A 15,613-nucleotide genomic window follows, 5' to 3' on the forward strand; every position below is an offset into this window, starting at 1 on the left:
GCAGGAGGCAGGGCGAGGAGGAGGAAGATGGGAAACCATGCAGGAGTGTTTCTGAGACTTATTTCACCTTTCCATGCCTGTCACCACTACAGTGGAACTCGGCAGACTCCCACACACAATGAATAATCCACCTACTCAATAAATAATTCAGGGTCCACTTCAGACTGGCAGGGACTCCACTGATGAACATTCCATGGCAGGAGGACAGACAGCAGCAAAGTACAGGGACATGTATGGGTAACAGAGGAGGTCGGAGGTTCCAGGGACTGAAGGGGACAGAAGCTCACTCTTGACCATTTGTTTTTTTGGCTCCAAACTTTACTGGTATGACAGAGACCCAGTGGTCAGTGAGTACATTTCAATTTGTTTGAGGCAGCCAAAGGGAAGAGGAGGATTAGAAAGGATTCCAGAGTGAACACTGAGATCAGAAGCCACTGTACCACCTTGCCAATCCCTGAGGCTGGAAGCCCCTGTCCCACCATGCTAAGCTCTGAGGCTGGAAGCCCCTGTCCCACCATGCTTAGCTCTCTGAGCCTGATAGTGTGCTGGAGGCCTCATCAGTGTTCGCTGCTGTGTTTCCTCTCGGGGATAAGGATTATATCAGCCGCCAGGTGAGAGGGAGGAAGAAGGAGCTTGCGCACGGCTGGCAGGCGCTTGATTCTTGCTCTATGGCCTGTACTTGCATAGGAAGTGTTGGCGCTCGCTGCATCCGTTTTTGTTCCAGCTTAAAAAGCCTGTAAGAAAATCAACAGACATTTAAACCAAGCTAGCTCAGTACCGAATCTGCCAGAACTGTCTGTGTGTTCTTCTTGGAGCCCTGGACAAGGGCCGGTAGTGGTTCTTTCAGGTGCCAACACGGGTAGGGTAAGGTATTGTTTCGTCCAGATGTCCAGCAAGTGCTAGGCCCCCAGCTGTCTAGATATTGCTCTGTGGGTATTTCATCGATATTGTTGACACTCAAACCAAAAGACATTGAGTAAAGGAGCCCAGACCAAGGGCTTCCTGGAGCAGAAGATTTTTCCCTTTAATTATTTTGGATTTAGTTTTTCCACATCAGCTCTTGCAGTAATTTCCTTGCCCCCGCTCCACCCCCAGGAATCTCCACCTCCCGTTACTGGTTCTCTGGGGATCCCTGACTAACGCAAACACCAACTTTCTCAGATCACTGCAGGTTGTACAAGCTCTACTCCAGCACTCAGGAGGAGGCAGCACCTGGCACAGACCCAGGGAAGGCTCCCTTTATGTGTGCTTAGTTTATTGGTTGCTGCTGGTGGTGGTCTGGTTTTTGTTTGTTTTGTTTTGTTTTGTTTCGTTTTGTTTTGTTTTTGAGACAGGGTTTCTCTGTGTAATAGCCCTAGCTGTCCTGGAACTAGCTCTGTGGACCAGGCTGACCTCGAACTCACAGGGATCCACCTGCCTCTGCCTCTGCCTCCCCAGTGCAGGGATTAAAGGTGTGCGCCACCACCGTCCGACAGTTATGGTTTTTTTTAAGATTTATAATTTTGTGTGTGTGTGCGTGCGTGCGTGTGTGTGTGTGTGCCTGCAGAGGCCACAGAAGGGCTTCAGATCCCTTGGAGCTGGAGTTACAAGAGGTTGTGACCTGCCCAGTGTGAGTGCTGGGACTCCAACTCCTATCCTCTAGAGGAGCAGCAGCTGTTTTCAACAGCTGTACTCACTGGTTTATGTCAACTTGACATATGCGAGAGTCATCAGAGAAGAGGGAGCCCCAACTGAAAAAATGTCTCCATAAACAAGCCTATAGTACGTTTTCCTAGCGATTCATGAGAAAGGATCTGCCCACTGTGGGTGGGACCATCCCTGGGCTGGTGGTCCTGCTATAAGAGAATAGGCTGAGCAAGTCATGCCGGACAAGCCAGTAAACAGCATCCCTCCATGGCCTCTGCATCAACCCCTCGCTCCGGGTTCTAGCTCTGCTTGAGTTCCTGTCCTGACTTCCCTTGATGATGAACCGTGCAGTGGAAGCATAAACTGAATAACCCTTCCCTCCCCAGCGTGCTATTGCCCATGGTGCTTCACCAGAGCAGGAGAAACCCTAGCTAAGACAACAGCTGAGCCCTCCCTCAGCCGCTCCTTTGTGTTAGAAATTGTGTCAAAGCCCTGGGAGACTCCACAGCCAAGCTCTGAGATGCTCTAGGGTGAATTTCAAAGACCCGTTAAAGCCATTGTAACCAATCACAGGTTACCCACTTAGAAAGAAGGGCTGGGCCAGAGACTGGGGACCTTTGGGGGACTGAAATATATATATTTCTAGGAGAGGCCCAACTATTTCTGTCCTCAAAATAGAATTCCTCAGTCCGTGAGATCCCGGAGAGAATGTGGCAGGATGTTGTGTTTCCCCCTAGCTGGTGTCGGCTTGGGTCTTGACCTGCAGATCTGACCCTGTCACCTATGTGTGCTTCCCATACCTGAGACACAGAGGGTATCTGTGCCTGTGTCCTAAATCAAAGGGCCTGTAGTTGGAGCACCAGAACATCACATGGGGACTACAAGCCTGCTGAGGGATTTCAAGTTCGGAACTAAGAGTGTGCGCGCAAGCCTGATAGCCTGGAATCTGCCCTGCGAAACTCAGGTTGACTGACTGGATATGTGGCTGTGTAGGGTCCTTTGGGACATCCACTGAGCCCAGAGAAGAGATGGAATTGAAGAGTTAGGTGACCAAGAGCAGATTACCCATGGTGCCCACCTAGATTGGTACCCATTCTAATCTCCTCCTGCCTGCCTCCCTCCCACAACACTAAAGGGGGACGTGCTGGGAATGGGGAGGGATGGGCACACCAAACCTGGACAGTGAGCCCAGCCTATCTATGAAGGCACTGAATGACTATTAAGACGACTCTCTCCCTTTCATAAGGAGATATCTGGGGTGCAGAAAAGGAAGAAGTCCGCACCAGGCTAGGCAGTTCAGTAAGATGAAGATGCTATATACAAGGTCACCCAGAACATAGAGCTCCTGCCCTTGACCCCAGGGCAGAATGAACATAACTTGTCTTTTTTCCTTCTTTTCTCTTGCAGCGCTGACACCTGAACCCAGGCCCACGAATACACTACCAACTGCTCTAGATGACCATACTCACGGCTCTCTTCTTGTTTTCCGTTATAGCGCAGGTCTCACTACATTGCCCAGGCTGGCCTTGAATTTCCTCTGTAGTCCAGGCTGGTCTTGAACTAGACGAGCCTCCTGCCTCAGCCTTCCAAGTACTGGGATTGTAGGCCTATTCTAGTGTGGAGTCCCAAAGTGACATAGTGGGTCACAAAACAGTTCTGGTGCAGAGTGGAGAGTCCCAAGGAAACGACAGAGGGACAGAGGGGACAAAACACCTAGAAGTTCTTCCTAAGTAGAAAGGAAGCAAGAACAAGCGCTGCCACAGAGAGCAGAGTTTGTGCCTGAGTGTGCATAGGTAAAATCCATTCTACAGACATAAATAGCACTAGGGCGGGGGCTCATGAAGATTTCCCCTCTAAGGTCTACCCTTCACCAGCTTTTCACTAGCATTGCCCCTTTCCCTGAGTTTTTAATTAAATACCCCGTTTTATGTGCTCCCCTGGCCCCCACCTCCACGTGTGACTGACCTGTGAGCTTCCGGGGAACTCTCCTGTCTCCATCCCACCCCTGTCTTCCTGTCCAAGTGCTGAGATTACATGTGCACACTACCTTGTCCAGCTTATGTGGGTTCTGGAGATTCAGACTCAGGTCTTTACACCAGCACAGCAAGCACACTGCCTGTCCTCCCCCCCGCCCCACCCCAGTCCCCTCCTCAGCCTCCTCCTTTGGCTTTCTTTGTGTCTGAAGCCTGTGTTCTGATTGCTGTGAACTGAAGTGAAACCAGATGGGTGGATGGGACCAAAAGACCCAGGCTCCCCCTTCTTACAGATACGCCACAGGCTCCTTCAGTGTGGGATTCTTCCGACAGGAGAAATCCTAAGAACACTGTCCCGTGGGAAGCACAGAACCACTTTATCCAGTGGGGACGCAAAGGGTCTCCAGAAACATCTGGTCAACTGCTTCCCCAAAACTGAACTGACTAAAAGGCAGACATGGAGGGCCTCATACGATAGGTGTGTGAGTCCCTGAAATATGTCCTCTTGGAATGTTCTCCCATTGATCCTTGTGACTCCGAGTCTCTCTTCCAACACAGTTTCTTCTACAATGAAATAAAATGTCTAGCTTTTGTCTGGATGACTTTAGTGGGGGGCTTCTCGCTGTTTCCTGGGGTAGCACCGTGGTGGGTTTGGGTGGCACTAACTCACCACAGCTTTCTCTCAGTTTGGGTGGGCAACCTTGTTTTAGTAGCTCTTACCTATCATTTTGCCTGTGTTCTGGCTAACATGTCTTTTGTAGCAGCGGTGTGGGCTCTCCTGGCCTAAGAGATTCCCTTCTCCAGCTTTTACCTCTCATGTCTTTGTCATAGTCTGTCACCTCATGGCCCCTTCCATTGATGTTAAAAAGAAAGTCCTTCACTGGCTTTAGCAAAGATGGCAGAGTGGGTACAGGCGACTGGAGGTTCATAGACTGCGTGTCGAGGCCACCATCCTGTGAGGCAGTGCTGCTGAGTGAAAGGGGCGATGGGAGGAGGCCAAGCATGCCCCTTTCGCTCTTAACAGGTTCAAGGACGGAGTTGCAGCTTGGAGAAAGGGAAGGGGTGCAGGGAACTTACTGTCCTTGGGATTCAGGGCAGCACAGTGCCTGCCTTCGCTCTTTGTCCTGTAATTCCAGGGTATGTACTGGTCTATAGACCCGTCAATCCATTGCCATGACTGCTTCTGCAATGACAGGAAATAGAGGGAGTGTGTAACCCAGGCAGCTCCCACTCCCACAGACACAGCAGGCCCTCAGCCCAGTGAGATCGGGTTTCATGGGGCAAAGGATAAAAATATATGAAGAACCAAAATTATGGAAGTCACAGAGGAAAACATCACTAATGTTTTAGCATATTACTTCTGATAGAAACATGGTTATCAATGTACTAAAAAATACTGTCCTCTTTAAAACATTTGAGTCTTTCCTGTGGCTTTCCAACCCCCCCCATTCAACACAAGGATGTACAATAATCTACCTTAACAATCTAGTGTTGACGACTGACTGTATTGTTTCCAATTACTATGAAAAACACTGCTATGACTAATTTTGTTGAGACTCACTCTGTGTTCTCAAAATTATTTCCTTATAATCTATTCCAGAAGCAGAACTAATGGGTCAAATAATGTGGCTGTTTTGAGGTTATCAATCCCCATCGAAACAGTACTTTCCCAAACTGCCCACTTGTACAAATTTCCATGCTCACTGACTGGGTGCCAGGTCCCTTTCTCTGCATCCTCAAGATAGTAGTCATGATACAAAGAAAAATATTGATAATCTAAGTCAAATTATATAATTTTAGTTTGCATTTTCTTGATTATTGGAGATAGAGAACAATGTTAGAACACTTGTGTCTCACATTCACACATGTCAAAAAATCAAACTATAAAAATCTCACAGAAATAGATGTAAATATATAGCTTATCTCTGAAGGCAGAGTTCTAATTGACAACAAAGTAAATACATAAAAAATGAAAAATTTGGCCAGGTGTGGTAGCCTATGCCTTTAATCCTAGCACTGGGGATACAGAGGCAGGAAGATCTCTGTGAAATTGGGGTCAGCCTGGTCTATGTAGCAAGTTCCAGGGCAGCCAAGGCTGCATAGTGAGACTCTGTCTCAAAGAGTGGAGAAGTTCAGCTGTTAAAAGTGCTTGTTGCTTTTATTGAGAGCCCAGGCTTGGTTCTCAGCACCTCCATGGCAGTTCACAACAGTGATACCCCATTCTGGGGCACCCCATTATCTTCTTCTGGCCTCCCCAGGCACCAGGAACATACAAACATGTAGATACATGCTCACACATGGAAAGTAAAAATATAAAAAAATACTTAAAAGTTAAAAAATTGTGCAACTCAAATAAACACCATTTAAAACAAATAACTGTATAACAGTTATAACACACACACACAAAAAAAATCACTTGTTTTTCTGCAATACTCAAAAGACTAAGCACACTGTGAGTCATAGGCCAGTGCCAGAGGGTGACTCCGTTTTCACGGAATAAGGTCTATGAGCTCTGGTGTCTCCAGCTATGTCATTAGAAACAGAAAGCAGGGTTTCCCTGCCTATGCCCCTATTTCACTTGGGTATAAACACCCCACCCCAAATGCATAAATACAGATACCCTGTGGTACTTCTCATAGTCAAGTGCTGATGAAGAGGTCAAAAGGGGTGCAGAGAGAATTAAGAATGACTAAAAAAATGTGACAGAATCTCAGAAAAAAAAAAGGTTAGTTGAAAGTTTTTACCTTTAATTAAGACCAAAGGCAAATAAATTACTCTGAATCTTCTAGATCGGCTTGCCTGCTTTCTCTCCCCCTTCTCTCTCTCTCTCTCTCTCTCTCTCTCTCTCTCTCTCTCTCTCTCTCTCTCTCTGAAGGCTCTGTAAAATTGGTACTTTTGCATCTGAAGATCAAGAAGGCCCTTAATTAAAAGTTCCACAGAATGGAACTCTTTGAATTATTTCTAACACTGAGGAAAAGAAGGGGTCCCTGACCTTCAGGCCTCAGCCTGAGCCACTGGAGGTGCTTGGCCACAGGGCTATTACTTGAGTCCTATTTGTAGGCCAGAAGGTCACTTCTCATGGAAGGATTGTCATCCTGGATTTCCCAAGAGGCTCTGTGAGCCAACCATGGGCTTACCTTCTGTGGGTCATGCAGGCCAATCCACACAGGCAGGTTTCTCTGATAGCCAAGTATGTACTTTGCTATGACTCTGGTTTCCTTTAGATTCGAGACAGTTGCCAGGTGGGACTCACTTCCGTACTTCTGACACTCCTCCTGCAAGGAGAGGTCCCATTAAAGATGTCACGAGCGCACAACCCTCTCCTTGGAACCCTAGTGAACCAAGAAGGATGGTTCCCTTCCCCCGACACTGAGATCTAAACCCCACTAGTGATTTCTGTCACTATAGAAGACAGAAGACCACAGTGCTGGGTCTCAGAGGAAGCAAAAGCTCAAGGCCCGGGCAGGAGATTTAGCACCAGAGAAGTGCCTGAGATTTCAGTGGCCTTCATAAGTCACTTCACCTCTCTGAGGCACAATTGAATCATAGTTACAGAATCTGGGGTTGTCTCGCTCTCTCTCCTCCCCACCTCTTGCTTGCTCGATCTTTCCTCTCGCTCTCTCTATGCTCCCGGTTATTCAGGCCTCCACTCAATAAGACATTTCATTCCCTGAATTTTCATTGCTACTTCTCTTGGTCTAATCAAAAGGAAATCATTTTTGTTTACGCTGCAAAGAAATTTCCTGTTTAAACGTCACAACCACCATTGATTTCACACATCACCTGTCTGTTGAGGGAAGATCTCCCTCTGTAGCCAAGGCTGGCCTCAAACTCTCGGCTCCCAAGAACTGGGGTTGTGGGTATGTTCCACCATGCTCCCTTCTCTCAGTTTCAGAAGTCAGAGGAAACTGCTAGAGGAAACTGCTTGATCCTCAGCAGCTGCCACATGGTTGGGACGCCAGCCTTGTTCCTTTCTCTACTGAGTTACACACAGGAAGGGCACTTGAAACCACGCTGGGCTGGGCCATGACGCATAACCTCTATGTGTGTCAATCAGCCACAAGCTGGAGAGATGACAATAGTAATCCTCCGCCTACTTGGACTGGCTACTAGGATATTTGTAAATGTCTTACACATAGTTGGAAAGACAAAATCCAGGCATGTGTGGGTTGTGTCAAGTGGGGACATCCCCCATTTCTGATTCTTGGCTTTCTGCCTGGTGTCCCTGAGACCTGTTTCAGGCATTTCCCTATCACTCTCTCTGGTAAGTCTCATAGAGGAATTCAGTTATTCTTTGCACAAGCTCCTTGACCCTTGATGCTCCTTTGAGCTGTGTATTTCTAGCTTTCTGAGTGTCATGGCTGCTTCTTAACTCCATGCAGCCTGCTGAGGTTCTTAGCACATAGTACCTACACCATCAATGTTCACAAAATTGAAGGAGTTGAGCACATCCCTCTTCGTTTTAACCACGAGGCTTCTCCTGGGGTCCCAGGAAGAACCCTTGACTTTAAGTCAAATACAATCTGTAGTTCTAGCTGGTCCCTTGTTCTCCAAGAAATCAGCAGCTCACACTTCTCACCTCAGCCTGAGACCAGTTTCCCATCTTCCGGAAGTATCCATAGCAGTGGGAACTGTAGTAAAACCATCCTGCAGGGCAGCTGGGTCTCCAGACAGCTGTACAGAAACAAAAGACAGTTATAGATTGTGATGTCAAAACTCAGTATGATGACGAGACAGTTTTTGGATTTGGAACACCTCAAGTAAAATGAGAAAGTAGGAACTTTGTAACAAATGATTACAGAGTGGAGAAACCACAATTGTTTTATACGACAATTTTAAAAACAAAGGAAATCTTAATTTTTGAATCTGACACTGAATATTTTTTTCTTTTTCTTGAAAAAACAATGTTATTTGAAAGAATGTCTGGCTATGTAGCCCAGGTTGAACTCCAACTTCAGCCTCTCTAGTGCTAGGATTATAGGCGTGCCCCCCAATCCCTGAAGAAACCAAAACTTCATTGTTTTGCTTTAGATTCTAGAAACTGAGTGTAAAAGTGCTGGCTTTGTAAGCCAAAGCTTTTTAAAGAGATTTGTGCTTTGTGCGGTCTAGTTTTATGTCACGTTGGCACAGGCTAGAGTCATCAGAGAGCGGGGAGCCTCAGTTGAGAAAATGCCCCTTTAAGATTGGGCTGTAGGCAAACACTTTCTTAATTAGTGATTTATGTGGGACGGCCCAGCCCGCTGTGGGTGGTGCCATTCCTGGGCTGCTGCTTTTGCAGATCTCTAGGAAAGCAGGAGGAGCAAGCTGTGTGGAGCAAGTCTATAAGCAGCACCCCTCTGTGGCCTCTGCATCAGCTCCTGCCTCCAGGTTCCCGCCCTCTTTGAGTTCCTGTCCTGACTTTCTTTGACGATAGACCATGATGTGGAAGTGTAAGCCAAATAAACCGTTCCTTCCTAACTTGCTTTTGATGGTGGTGTTGTATCACAACAACGGTAACCCCAGCTGGGACAAGGCTGATCATTGGTAACTGTTAGGAAAAAATTGATAGTAAAACGGGCTCAAGTGAAGGCTTACCAAAGCAGCACTGAGAAAGCTTAATAGTTTTCAAACCAGTGAACTGGCTCCCTTAGGCTCATATATCTGAGTGCTTGCTCCCCCTGCTGGTGGCATTTTTTTAAAAAAAGGCTGCAGAACTTTTGCAGGTGCAGCCTCACCAAGGAAGCGGATCCCTAGTGTGGCCCAGCCCATTTCTTGTCAGCTCTCTTCTTCCCCTGCAACCACACCTTCCCCATGGCTGTGGACGGTGACTTTCAAACTGTACTCCAAAAGAAACGCTTCCTTCCCAGAGAAGATTCTCCTCGGGCCTCTGATCGCGGCAATGAGAAAAGTGACTAATACAGGAAGCGGACCTTCTGATCTAAGGCTGGTGAGAATGTTCAGGAAGAGAGGCAGCAGAAGGCAAAACTCTCCAGCTCTAAGTGCGAGGACCTGGGGGCTGGTCACCTGGATAACCGTGTAACGGCACCAGCAGCGGAGCTTAAGAACCAGAGCCTGGCAAGACACTGTGCTCCAGCACAGGTCACGTGACCCGAAGGGACTTGGCTTGATATTCTGTGGGCAAACAGACGGGAAAGGCCCCCCTCCACCATGGCACTCGCCTCCTCCGACTTGAGCTCAAGAGAACAGCCATATTGGGCCACAAGCAGAGGATCCAGAGGGGAGTCAGAGCATAGAAACCTAAGATCAGGATGCCTCCAGCCAGGCACTCAATGCTCTGCCTCTCCCACCGGATTCTCTGCTTCTCTGTGTCTGTGTGTCCATCGATTCTGTCTTTTCGATTCATCTCTCTTGCTTTTCTCCTTGCCTTTGCGCATGCCACTCTGCCCCTCTGCCTGGCATTCTCCCCTTCCCTCTGCTCTTCTTCGTCTTTCTTACCATAGCCCAGCCTTCTTGCAGCTACCGAATGCGCCCCCTGGTGGGAACATCTCAGTTGCTAAAAAATGCTTCTGAGGCCTGCGCTGTAGTATCTTCCACAGTACCACACATTTACCCAGCATTCATTGGTACCAGGTCTTGCTTTGGGCAGTCTTATTAATACTCTACAACCCACCCCGCCCCCTGCTAAGTAGTTTCTGACATCACCACCATGTCTCAGAAGAGGAAACAAAGGCAGAAGGAAGTTGCTGCGCCTCACACTCCCACAGCGGACAGAATGAAGATGTGCCCTAGACGGCTCTGAGTTAAGGTTCCAGCCGTCTTTAGTCAAGCTCAAGCTACGTTAAAACAAACAAACAAACAAACAACTGCAAGCCACTCCCATTTGTGCCGGCTGCCTTGCTTAACAGCCAGACTCTCCTGGAGAGATGGCAATGGCTACCAGCCAGGAGTGTGGTGGAACCTGGGCGAGCCACTGTTTTCTCAGCTGCCCAGGACCCTTCATATCTCTACCAAGAGTGTCCTGGGGTGACCAGAAGGAACGGGTCCTAGCACCCAGGCTCCACATCTCTAGTTCTACTCTCTCAGCATTCTATAACTCTGGTCTCTTGCCCGCACAATGAACTAACAACACATACTTCCCCACAGGGTTGCTTGGAGGGTTAGTGGGATAACGCACACAAAATGCACACACAAGGGTTAGCATCCTGCCTAGCATACAGCAGTGGTTGAATACATGACAGCTGGCTAGAACTCTAGCTCTCTTACATGATACCAGGATGGGTATGTAGAGCTACACCCTAACCCGTGCCTTTTCTGTTTTTTAAAACCGGAGACGGGGTCTGCTTAAGCTCCCAAGACTGGCCTTGAACTCTGTGTAGCAGAGGCAGACCAGGGCTCTGAGGTCATTCTGCACTGTTTTCCTGAGTAACCAGAATTCCAGGTACGCATCACCAGACTCAGCTAGAATTATAGCTTTTAAAATGCATCACCATTATTGTGATAATGAGGTGGAACATTACTGAAAACGTTAACCAGATGCAGTTCCCATTGTCTCTAAGTGTTTCTGTTTCTCCTCACTGAGCCACAGGCAGCCACAGGCCAGGGCAAGGGACCATTGTGGGGACAACAGAGCTCTGATCTTGGCCATCAGCCTCTGCTGAAAGAGAAAACCAATTTCTCAGTTTTCCACATCACCTTTAAATGCAAGCAAGGTTAGACTTTCCCATACGCTGCTGTGCACAGAATATATGGGATCTGTCTTAAGCATGGTTCTCAGGAATGTAACAATCAACGCCAAGTTTTTCTCCAGCTGGGAGGAAGATCTGTCTGGAAAAGAGCCATGGGAGGACCCATGGTATATGCTTTGGCTCTATCTCCTCCTGGGGAGAGAACCGGAGAGATTAGTGAAGTCCTGGGAAACGAACTGGAGAGTCTTGTCTTATTCTCCAGAATACAGTCAAGGTAAATGTCAAGTCCTTATGGGAGGCCAGAGGTCAGGACAGCCCTGAAACCATGTATAGAAATGGCTAGAAGGCAGCTCAGCAGTGGCTGGGGGCAGCTCCCAGCATTCTGAACGTTCTTGCAAGGGAGCAGAAATGGTGGTTGAATTCATGGGTCCTGAGCAGCCATAAATGGTGAGAGAATTGATGGCTGGAGGCAGGTATGGGGTTGGGGGCAGCGAGTACCATACACAGCCATGTCAAGGGTAGGTTATGGCAAGGAGCACAGCCTTCAACTGATGACTCAGAAAGCACTATTTCTCTTGATAGTACCTTGTTTTAGTTCCTCCCCTTGAGCAAGCCCACTCAAGGAGTTTTAGGCATCACTGGACCTCTTTTCTCAACAGAGACGATGCTCAAGCAAATAATTCTTACACTGCCACCTCCAACTCCCAGTGAGGCTATGGAGGACTATGGGAGACATCCAAGAAGAGGAGCTGGCCAGAGCCCCACATAGTCTGGCAGTGTGACTTTTGACAAATCTGTCTTTCTCTGCCCTCATTTTACTCATAGATCCAACAAAACCATTACATTAGATGAGTCCTTCCAGTTCAGACTTCCACGGTATTTTTTTCTCAGCACACTGACACTTTCCCTGCCCTATTTTCTCTACTCTAGATCCTGTACAGTCACTGGCACACTCCCTGTCCTTGATGATTGGTCTGTGAGTGTAAAATAACCATCTTTGCAACTAGGCTTGCAGGTCCCTGGTAAACTGGACCTTGCAATAGGCTCAAATAAGAGAACAGCACATAAGGGTTTGGATGCTGTGATTAGAACTGTCAGTTACAGACAGTCTGATGCATGTCAGCTTCTTTAGACAGGCTCTCTATCATTCACCACAAACTTGCAAAATTTATTCTGCAACCCATGAATTAAGTATGGCTTACAACCACCTTGGGCATCCCTGTTTGACTGTAGACCCATTGACAGGTCTCATTAGTTTTCCCTCTTCGAGATACTTCTTTCCTGAAATGCCTGAGGGTGTGAGCAGATGGTGTGATGTGTGCCCTGTGTGCTTGCTGGCTGTGACTGTCTTTCAATATGTGACTGAACTTACCACTCATGACTTCGGGGCCGGTTACAAAGCTCAGCAGCAGGAGCAGCCGAACGCATTTGGGAGCCATCTTCCTCTTTCACTGGGGACAATACTTCGATGTTTTGATTTCAAGACCCTCAGAACACTTGCCAGTTTTCTCTTAAAGACTCTGGTGTCTCCTAGACCTGCAGCAGACCAGTGAGAAGGATGCTGGAGTTTAGATACCACATCGAAATATTTCCAATTTTACAATGAAGATAATCCCATAATTGACATAGGGATAAGGAGCATTTAGTTGATGAGGATTTAGTCTTACCTTCAAGCCCCTCTGGACCAATGTCAGAGCCCTAATTACAGCAGGAAGAAGTGCTTAGCAATCTGAGAGTCTGTGAACCAGGCGGAGTACCTGTGTTGTTATTTCTGGGATAGTCAGCAGAGGGCGACATGGGCACACTTCCTCACAGGGGTAATAGACCTCTGAAGTCCAGGAAATGTAATAAAGGGGTTCCAATACTGAGAGTTTTTTTATAATGTTGAAGATAAAGAAAACAGATGGCCCAAATACCGTCACAGATAAGAAAGTTTACAAGGACTAGGTTACTTGCTCTGTGTCACCAGCAACTGTAACTAGATTCTTGAACCCTGCTGACATCATGTTGAAAGAAAAAAAAGAAAGAAAGAAGCTTTGCTAGTCTCCCCTTTCATTATCAAAAAACCCACAAATCATTAAAATGTAAGCGCAGACCAAGAACTAGGAAGTGAGCCCATCTCCCAGAGATAAGCAGTTCGGTGAAGGGCCTCCAGACACCGTCCTAGGCCCCCGTGTATAGGTTCGCATAAATCAAATCACACTGCCTCGTAACCTGGCTGCCTCTCAGACACAGACCAGCCACAGAGGACGCTCCTGCAGCCATGGTTCTTTGTTTGGTTTCTCTTCTGTTTGGCATGAACTCACGCTCTGCTGCACCCAGAGTAAGTCCGTTGTCACTTTGAAGCCCCTCTCTTCTGGAAGGCTGGCCTACGGATCCTATTGGTAGAATTCAAGACTGTTGCCCTCTTATCTCATGGAAAACACTTCAGTTTGATGTTTGAAAAGTATGTTTGCTCGTACCTAAAAGCTGTTAGTGAAACACAGCATCTTTTATATATGATTTTTGAAAATTCTTATGTGAATTATCAGCTTATAGCTTTTTATACTTTTCTATTTTGTTGTTATTTTTTGATGATTGACAAGAATGTTTTTTTAAATATATTTTTTGCTTCCCATTGGGGTCCTAAAATTATTTTTAAGTTCATACTTTTCATATATATATAATATATACATATATATAATTCTAAAGAACCACAGACTTCAACTGTAGGGGCCAACAGGAGGCCCAAAAACTCCACTTCCTTTTGCTTCCTTGCAGTAGCCCCTGCCCCTGTACTTAGCTCATCCAACAAGAGCTGAGCCACAGACTTCACTGGATCTTTCGGCAGCCTCTTAACAGCAATAATGTTCAAGCTTTAAAAATGCCTTTGTTATATGCACAGTATTCTCTATAATCTTTGGAATTGTCTACAAGAAACAGTAGCCACCATATTGCCGTAAGGTTAAAATGGGCACCCACAGCCCCTTCTAATCTTATCAACGCTTTAAGACAATTCTAAGCCTTAGTAGTTTTTCAGAAATAACTATGAAAATGAAGAATTCATTGAATTCTCATTTAATCATGCTTTCCGATCAAAATCCAAATAAGAAAATCTCAAATAATTGATGGCTTGGGGGCCAATGCAATAGGGCATCTAAACTGGAGACTTCTGGAAACTTTAATCCTCAGCAGCCATGAGCATTTGGGTCTGGCAGTAACAGAGAGGGCACCCCTCATGTTCTATTTGCTTTTAGTTTTTAAAATTATCTCATGGACTTTGGACTTCTTTGCTGGACTTTCCTTTCTAAAGTACGGTGGGATTTCAAAGTCCCGAAACCTAGCTGGAACTCAACGGTCAGGCTGATGGGCTGGAGAGATGGGGGCCAGGATTTGAGGCATCTGGTAAAACCTGTCGTCTCCTTTGACCTCCATAACTACACTGTACTGCGAGTGTCAGCAATGTTGCTGATAAACCAACTGCCATTCATTGTATTCTGGAACTTTCCCTGAGTTTCACAGCTACCCATCCACAGAGCCACCACAGAACCCAACACTGTTGGCCACCAAAGCCAACTCTCTTTCAGTAAGAGCAGAAAGAAAAGAAACAACTCAGGGCTGCGGGCCAGGAGCAGCGGGAAAGATGTTTGCTGTGTAAGCCTGGCGACCTGAGTCCCATCCCTGGGCCCACGTAAAGATAGAAGGAGAGAATTCGAGTCGTACCCTAATGCTAGCCTTGCGCGCATGTGCAAACACCCACACAGCAATTAATATTCATGACGGTGTTAAAAATGAACAATTTAAATCAAAACAGCGCTAATAACAAACACCCCAGCAGAAGCAACAGAGATGTATCTTGTAATTTCTGATCCACATGTAGCTGGCAGAGAAAAACAGGTGTTCATAAAAAGCCCTCTGTCCCCACCGCCGGGAGGATTACCTGGTTGCAACCAGACTCTGAGAACTCTGTCTTCTTCAGAATGAGTGGTCCCAGGTTCCTGTGTCTTTATACCTCTTGCCTCAGGATGTGATGACCTGTTGAAGTCACGAGGCAATAGCGTTGTTTACTAATAATTACCCTTATCTACAGAAAAAAAAATGGACTGTTTGCGTGATCGCTGTAGAGTGGACACACACTGGGCTTTGTCTAGCCGAGAGCAGGACCTCTCCCTGTGTGCAAACAAAATCTTTTATGTCCACGCTATTAAAATTAACAGTATCCTGTAGTCTGAGAACGGCCCTTTTCCTCTCACAATTCTTCAGTTAATTGTGCTCGGTTCTGTTTTGTATTTTTTTTTCTCTCCTTTTTGACTCTTCGTATTGGAGGTGACCTCTGTCTTCCTTTCTTCCCTGGAAAGATGTTCCACTCTGAAGGGTTAGATATCTATCCTTGCAGAACAGATTTGGCTT

At 46.8% G+C, this 15,613-nt stretch overlaps 1 protein-coding gene across 1 annotated transcript; it reads right to left on the reverse strand.

The window, feature by feature from the left end:
* Positions 1-296: 296 nt before the first annotated feature.
* Positions 297-15,294, reverse strand: Reg4 (regenerating family member 4). The gene is made up of 6 exons (XM_075979061.1): positions 15,144-15,294; positions 12,597-12,760; positions 8,179-8,273; positions 6,737-6,874; positions 4,677-4,782; positions 297-734 (listed from the first exon to the last, which is right to left on the reverse strand). The coding sequence occupies exons 2-6, from the start codon at positions 12,661-12,663 to the stop codon at positions 667-669; spliced, it is 474 nt and encodes a 157-aa protein (XP_075835176.1). The 5' UTR covers positions 12,664-12,760; positions 15,144-15,294; the 3' UTR covers positions 297-666.
* Between the last annotated feature and the right edge of the window lie 319 nt (positions 15,295-15,613).

The sequence above is a fragment of the Microtus pennsylvanicus genome, chromosome 7, assembly GCF_037038515.1.
Source record: "Microtus pennsylvanicus isolate mMicPen1 chromosome 7, mMicPen1.hap1, whole genome shotgun sequence".
In the NCBI taxonomy this organism is placed as follows: Eukaryota; Metazoa; Chordata; class Mammalia; order Rodentia; family Cricetidae; genus Microtus; species Microtus pennsylvanicus.